Source organism: Aplysia californica, unplaced genomic scaffold (assembly GCF_000002075.1).
Source record: "Aplysia californica isolate F4 #8 unplaced genomic scaffold, AplCal3.0 scaffold00328, whole genome shotgun sequence".
Classification (NCBI taxonomy): Eukaryota; Metazoa; Mollusca; class Gastropoda; order Aplysiida; family Aplysiidae; genus Aplysia; species Aplysia californica.
In genome coordinates this window covers 300,610-308,402 of record NW_004797598.1, presented here as the reverse complement: position 1 = coordinate 308,402, position 7,793 = coordinate 300,610, and the positions used below count along the sequence as shown (strand labels likewise).

The 7,793-nt window shown below is 41.6% G+C and overlaps 1 protein-coding gene across 1 annotated transcript in view; it reads left to right on the top strand.

Moving 5' to 3' along the window:
- LOC101853709 (nuclear pore membrane glycoprotein 210) overlaps nt 1-6,891 on the top strand; it is a 42,960-nt gene extending 36,069 nt beyond the window's left edge. The window contains exons 39-44 of the mRNA XM_005102518.3: nt 474-620; nt 1,466-1,719; nt 2,843-3,062; nt 4,298-4,420; nt 4,717-4,854; nt 6,636-6,891. Of these exons, the coding sequence (XP_005102575.3) occupies nt 474-620; nt 1,466-1,719; nt 2,843-3,062; nt 4,298-4,420; nt 4,717-4,854; nt 6,636-6,760 (1,007 nt within the window). The 3' untranslated portion in view covers nt 6,761-6,891. The remainder of the gene's footprint in view (nt 1-473; nt 621-1,465; nt 1,720-2,842; nt 3,063-4,297; nt 4,421-4,716; nt 4,855-6,635) is intronic.
- The last annotated feature ends 902 nt before the right edge of the window (nt 6,892-7,793 follow it).

The following is a 7,793-nucleotide window of genomic DNA, read 5'->3' as shown; positions in this document are numbered from 1 at the left end:
TCGAAGCAGACCTTGTGCTGTTGAAGCTAGAGAGGTGAGCAGTCTAAGTGATTCCCTGTAAAGACTTCTCTGTTGACACCCACCCCTTGGCGCTCATATGACCTTATGCAGTTGCGAGCGCCGTAAAACCCTCTACTATAAAAAAAAAAGACAAAAAAACACTACAACAGATCTCAGTACAAGAAAGTGACCTGATCATTTACATCAGTAGCGAATGTTCCTAGTACAAAGACTATACACTGTATTGGTGACTGTCATTGTCTTATTGGTGGGTGGTTGGCAGGCGCACTAGTGTGGTATGCTCCTTCTTTCCTATCAAACATCAATCGTATTCCTCTCTCCTCCTCCTTTTCGTTGTATGTTACTCTCTAGTAGAAGCACTTCTAACCTTCAGCTCTTATAGGACCTCATTATTTCATTTATGTAACATATTGCGTATATGTGACATTGTGTTTATGCACTACCCCCCACAGGCAAAAACTGCAGCTCTGTGATCAGCAAGTCCAAGTTCAGCCCGTCTTTCATCCCGTTCAGCTGCCACCTGGAGCTGACGCAGGGCACCTTGGACTTCCTCATCTCGGATCTCTTCTCCGTCAAGTCACTCTTTGATACCGAGAAAGGTACCGCTTATTTTTAAGGTTACGATTTCTGTGCCGTGGCTGCTTTGTACAGTTGAAATTGGGGGGGGGTGTTTCCCCTCCTTTCCACCAACCTTGCTCAGTTCTGCTTGCTTTAATAAGTACGTCTGTAACACTCTTTACTATCATCTTCTGTGGGTGGTTGGCAGGTGCTCTGTGTGGTTTGCTTCTTCTTTCCTTTCCAACACCTATCATCCTTATATGACCTTATTATGTTGCAAGTGCCATACTAAACTCACTATATGAGCATTCGGTAACCCTGTAAGTGTTAGAGTGGGTCGTTGGAGGGCGTCACTGGTAGGTCCTACTTCTGTACTTTCCCCTCTGTTGTTTCTGTCTGTCTGTCTTACTTTTTCCCAGCACTAAATGACCATTTTTGTGTCGATGTGCTTCTCTTTACCTCTTTAAACGCTGAGTTTTTTCCACCCGTTTCCCGCAGTTTTTTTCTACAGTCAACTAAACCTGGTGCACTATGTCTCATTGTAACCCCAAAAGCTTGCCTCCAACTTGTAAATGGCAGAAACAATGACTTATTCATTACTAAAAAAGGTGGTTCCAGAATAGTTCCGAAAAACAAGCAAAGACTAGCTCTGAATATAACGAAACAGTTGTCACTAGTACTGGACGCTCCCAGTGTCCCATGGGGTTTAAAGAAAGTCTTGGATGGAGAACTGGGGTCTTAGGATGACGAGGTGCTTCATGCTTCCTCGCCCCTCTTCATGAGGGTTCACTTCAGTGTGGGCAGGCTGATTGTCTCTATCATCAGCTGATGGGGTTTAAAGAGTTAATTTTAAAAAATGTAAGTGTTATTTCATTTTTCTCCCCAGGCCTTCACGGGTGTCAGGTCAGTCTGAGACCCTCGGAGGAGGCGTCAGAGACGCTGGCGGTCCTGGACTCGAACGTCCTGCTCCGGGCGCGGGTGGCTTCCTCTTACTCCCAGCCGGAGGTCTCCTCAGATCCCCTCAGTCTGGAGTTCCTGCCCGCTTTCTACGTCCACAACTACGAGCTCCACCTGACCACCGTGTCGCCTCAAGTGTCTGTGCGCGTGTCCGCGTCGCCGAAAGTGATCTCCGACATTCAGGTTTGTATGTTCAAATGTGAAATGAATGTAGTTGGAGGAGAAGAAGAAGAGAAACATTAACGCACATGCGCACGCACACACAGAGCTGCCAACCTTACACCAAAAAAGCATATTTGTAAGCTTTTTCAGCGATCGTAAGATTTTACACCACTTTGCCGAATTGTACAACTTTTTGTTTGATCCGATGGATCGTCAAAACAAAATCTCGCTCCATTTGCTGTTCCGATTCGTGACCGCCAGCGGTCCAATCTATTATTAATAGGCCCCTATGACAGCAAATGTACTATTGGACGATAACACAAACACCATCACAGTGACTTTTTACAGTCTTACACTTTTTTAGCTAAGATCTTACACTTTTGTGGCTGGTAGGGTTGGCAGCTCTGCACACATGCACACCCACACACACACACACACACACACACACACACACACACGCTCACACACAAACACCCCTTCTTTTTTTTTTACTTTGTAAGGATATTGTTTGCAATGACGTGTCACGTGCGATGTCTGCACTATTAAAGAAACAGCCGCATTTCTTTTGACACACAGTATCTCACCACCTTATATGCACTGCAAACAGGTTTACCGACACAGCATTGCTCGTTGTAGTAACTCTGAAATATGCCATTAATTTATGTTCATATTTTTTTTTTTCGTTACTCTCTAGTAAAACCTAATCTTCAGCTCTTATATGACCTGTTTATGTTGCAAGTGTTGTAAAACACTAAAGAGCAGGTGGTTGGGGGGCGCTACTTCTTTACTTTCCCTCTGTTGTTTCTGTCTGTCTGTCTTACTTTTTCCCAGCACTAAACGACCATTATTGTGTCGATGTGCGTCTCTTTACTCAAACAAACAAAACACTAAAAACTTTTTTTTTAAACCCAAGTAGGTGGTTGGCGGGTGCTCTGGTGTGGTTTGCTTCTTCTTTCCTATCGATCGTCTATCGTCTTTATCTCCCCTCCTTCTTTTTTGTGTTTGTTACTCTCTTGTAACACCTCTAATCTTTGGCACCTATATGACCTTATTGTGTTGCAAGTGGCATAAAACACATACTAAAACTTTTTTAAAAACCTCCCAAAAACTGTGTGTTCACTCGTCTGCTGTTTCTATCAATCAGGTGTCCGTCAGCGACTCGACCCTGGTGCAAGCGCTGGCCCCCGAGCGCGACTCAACGTTGCCATCAGTGATCTCATTCCCGATCCGCCTCCTGGACTCGCTGACCCTGTGGGAGCGGGAGCAGCTGGACCTGTGGGTGGAAGTCAGCCACGCCCGCAGCGGCCACAAGGTCAAGCTGCCCGTCTTTGTCAAGCTCATCGGACAAAAGCCCGCCATCCCGAGTAAGGAGCGTTGTTCTGTTTTGTACGGGAATGGACACACACACTGCTGGCCACAGCGGGTGGTTGGTGGGGGTGCTCTGGTGTGGTTTGCTTCTTCTTTCCTGTCAGACATCTGTCGTCTCTATCTCCCCTCCTTTTTTGTGTTTGTTACTCTCTTGTAACTTATATGACCTTATTGTGAGGCAAGTGTCGTAAAACTCTTACTAAAACTAAACTAAAACTCTCTTGTAACTCCTCTAATCTTCGACACTTATATGACCTTATTGTGTTGCAAGTGCCGTTAAATTCTTACTAAAACAAACCCAAGTAAGGAGCGTTGTTCTGTTTTGTACAGGAATGGGCACACACTGCTGGCAACAATTATTATTTACAGGATTTTGTAATGTGCTACAAAAAATTTTTGGTGGAATAGAACCGCTGTCTTGTTTTGTTTCATCATACTATTATTGTAATCTGTTTTTGGTGAAAGATGGCTGTTCTTGTGAGTGGCAAGAGAGTGGGTGATTGACGAGTGCTCTGGTGTGGTTTGCTCCTTCTTTCCTATAAAAACCTGTGGTCGTTCTCTCTCCTCCTTTTTTGTGTTTGTTACTCTCTTTATACACCTGTAATCTTCTACGCTTATATGACCTTATTGTGTTGCAAGTGCGGTAAAATACTTACTAAAACAAAACTAAGAGAGTGCTGCCGATTATTTCTCCGTCTTTCTAAATATTGTTTGTGTTTTGACTGATGTTTCTACTGTTTTTGTTTTGAATTCCAGATTTGAATTTAAAACATATAGATGTTGTTGTTTTTTTATTCATACGATCGAACAAGTGTACTGCCCTAGACTCATACTAAGACGCGGCATGTCTTTTAAAAAAAAAATTTTTCCTCACCCTTTAGTCGAAGCAGACTTTGTGCTGTTGAAGCTATAGAGAGGTGAGCAGAGTAAATCCGATTCCCTGTAAGGACTTCTCTGTTGACGTCCACCCCTTGGCGCTCATATGACCTTATGCAGTTGTTGCAAGCGCTGTAAAACCTCTACCAAAACAAAAACTAGGATTGGGGGGGTTTGATTCCTGGTTTTGACTGACTGTCTGTCTGTCTTGCTTCTTCCCCGCACTATATGACCGGTATTGTGTCAGTGTGTTTCTTGTCTCTAAAACTGAAAAACTATATATAGTCTTCTTCAGTGCAGGTTGCAAGCGCAGTAAGACCTCTACTAAAGCAACAAAACTTTATTCTTCTCCCAGACTTGCACGCGTACCGTCAAGAGCTGAGCTGGTCGCGCCTCCTGAGCTCCACGGTCACCAACTACCAGTCCTGGTTCGTCATCTGCTTCATCGTGCTGCTCACAGCCGCTGCCGTCCTCATAGGTAATGAGAATTGATGATAAAGAAAATAATTGATGATAATAAAGAAAATAATTGATGATAATAAAGAAAATAATTGATAATAAAGAAAAATTAAGAAAATAATTGATAATAAAGAAAATAATTGATAATAAAGAAAAATTTAGAAAATAATTGGTAATAAAGAAAATAACTGATAATAAAGAAAATAATTGATGATGCTAAAGAAAATAATTGATAATAAATGATAATAAAAAGATCTTATTTTTTGCCTGAGCTGTAATGGGTTTTTTAAGAATTGTTTTTCTTCTGTGTACCAGGTTATCATGCCATTGTTGGACAGCGCATGAAAGGGCTGGGTAACCAAAGTGGCAATCCAAACGTGTTCTTGAACCAGAGTGGCAGCAGCCAGCAGCCGTCCCCATCTACATCTTTTATTCAGCAGTCGACGCCGATAGGTATGATGGTAGTAGATTTTATGTGTTTTGTGGTGCCCAGGGTTGTAGACCCAGTTGGAGAGCAGAGGTCAACAGTTGTGAGTGCCGTAAAATTTTGACCCAACGACCTAAAAGGGCAGCAATGCATATGAGCGAGGCCTTGCGAATTAGAAATGCTGAAGCCTGGAGAAGCCTGCAAGCTAAGCATATCCGCAAGTGGGAGTGAAGCTTTTAAATTTTCAAAGAGTTGGCAAACTCTTCTCTTCTACAATTGGTCTCCTTGGTCGTAGCAGAACCTACAGGTCATCTTAATCCTTTTTTTTTTCCTTTTGTTTCAACCAAAAAAAATAGGGTACCAACTTTTAATTGTGTAAAAAAATCAAGTCTTTTGAGTCTTTCACATGAGTAATACCAAAGATAGTAAATAACAAGATGGGCCACTCAGCCAAAAAAGTGTCCGCAGGAAGTATGCTCTTTGCTTCAGATGGCGCTGCAGTCTGTTTTGAAGCTCTCTTTCATTTTTCCAGAAGAAGAATAGGAATAGCACCTCCTTGCATGCGCAGATCGACTGCTGTTCATCAGCAGTTCGGGTTCGTTCAGTACGGAGTTTTAGTTTTTTAAAATTTTAATGACCTCTCGCCTTTCATTCTAAAGTCAAATTAAACGAAGAAAACAATCACCCTTTCCTCCGAAGAGGTTTTTTTTTGTCAGCGTAACCATTTTAAAAAAGCTTTCTTCTGAAATTCATTCAAAAACTTGCTAGTTTCACTTTGATTTTTTAAACTCAAGTAGGATAACTCTGTTCGCTAAAGGTGCGCTTTTTTGAGGACGCTTTTTTAATTGGCTCAAAGAGAGAAGTGGCCCCTCTTGTTATGTAGACTCTTTGGTAACACGAAGTACTCTAAAAAAAAGTAGGTTATGTTATAAAAACATTTGGTGCTCAACACTTTGCAGCATCATCTCGCCGATTGGCGATATTTACCACCCAGTTTCTTTGGATTTACCCCCAAATATGATGGCAAAATGTTAATTAAATAAGTGTTCACAGCACCCACATTTAAAAAAATTAAAAATTGGCAGATTTAAAAAAATTCTTTTGTTTGTTATGAAGTTGGGTCTCTGTTTAGCAAAAGCTGCAATACTATTTGTGTCATGACGTGGTGGAATCAGGCGCTCGTCAATTTTTGGGCCAACGGAGTTATTGGTATCATCTGAAAGCTGAATTATTTGCCTTGCTTCCAATGAAAGAAATCTCCATTTATCTTGAATAGAACTCTAGATATTTGCGATTGAAGGAATCGAGATTGCCTGGTTTCAGTGGTGAAATTAGCGAGGAAATGGCCGCCAAAGTTTGGTAGCTCCAGTTGCTAAAGAGTGTTAGAAGACTGAAAAAAAATGACATATTTTATGCCGTAATCAATGTTTTTCAGTAAAATTCACTTGGAATGTGTTTTTATATATGGACATAGAGGAGGTTAAGCCAAAATATTAAAATTGGATAAAACGTCCAAACTGGGGAGAAAAATACCTGTTTCTCCAATTTCGTTATTTTGACGAGCGCCTGATTTCACCAAGCTGCCTCACATTTGATCATTGTCACCCAAGAAAGATGCTTGGTTTAGCTTGACATCAGAGAAATCGAGCCATTGGCATGACATCAGAGAAATCGAGCCATTGGCATGCTCCACGTGTTTCTGCTGTTGCGAGGACATTCATCGTCAACAGAAAAACACTACTCTTACCAGAACTTTAAAAAATAAAACAACCTCACACTTGTGGTTTTTATTTTCTTTTTTCTCCAGGGAGCCCTTCCTACACTGGCCGACCTTCACCGACCTCGCCCAAATTATGGTCGTTGTCGTACAACCAGCAAGACTCCATGTCGCCGTACAAGAGGAAAACCTACTCGTACTCACCAAATTCTTGATTTGAGGACACATGCATTTGTTCGTATCCCCTCCCCTCCCCCCCCTCCCATGTTGATTCTCACTTGAGTATGCTTTTCTTAACCCTATCCGTACACCCTGGGGTCGTGTTGTACTCCCAGGGTTGTATTCTACACATTTTAGAATACTTCTAGTCCGAAGATCTCTTTGAAACTTTCAGTATTTATCAAAAAATCATTTTAACAGACTGCTAAGTAAAGCGTACGGATTGGATTAACGAGTAAATTTCCTGTTTGGAAAGTGGGGGCACAGGAGTTCCCCACGTCGTATGGATACGATAGTAAAACACGGTGTACGGATAGGGTTAAATAGACCGGGGGAAAAAAAAGTAACTTCAGAAACTGAAAATACTTACTGCACCCATGCTTAAGCGGTGTCGGACGCCACAGTGCCACATTATTGCTTTGCACTTTATCTTACCCGGTTTGTAATTTTGTAAAAAAAATTTCTTCTTTATGTGGACCTAAATTGAAGAAATCACGTCTGAATGGTATATGATTTTTATTTCCTAATTTTTTATCAGCTGATTATCTGAGAGAATTTGTCAGGATGATTTTCATCATTGTAATTTTGAAAGTTTTTTTTTTTTTGTGGGTTTTTTTTCTCTCACACATTTATTTGATGAGACTTATCAGTATGGTATTTCATTCCAAAGCATTATAATGTAATCATGTTGTTTGCTTCTTTGTTTGAGCAGGCAGACTCAGGGTTTTTATTCTGCACCGGTTGCTGCATTGCTGTTATTGAGTTGGGTTTTTTTTAGCTTTGGGGGGGGGGGGGGGGGGGGGGGTTTCTTCCATTTTTCAGCTTTGGGTTTGTTTGGGGTTTTTTTTAGGGGGGGGGGGTGGAGAGGTTGGTCGTTGTGTTATGCAGCCTGGCTAGGGTAAAGTTTTGAATTGCTTGAAGTCGAAGAAAAAAATTTTCAGCTGACAAATGTTGTCTGATCTCCGATTTTGCATGATGTCCTTTTAGTTTATTGATTTGATTACTCATGGTTTGCGACAGCTGCTTCAT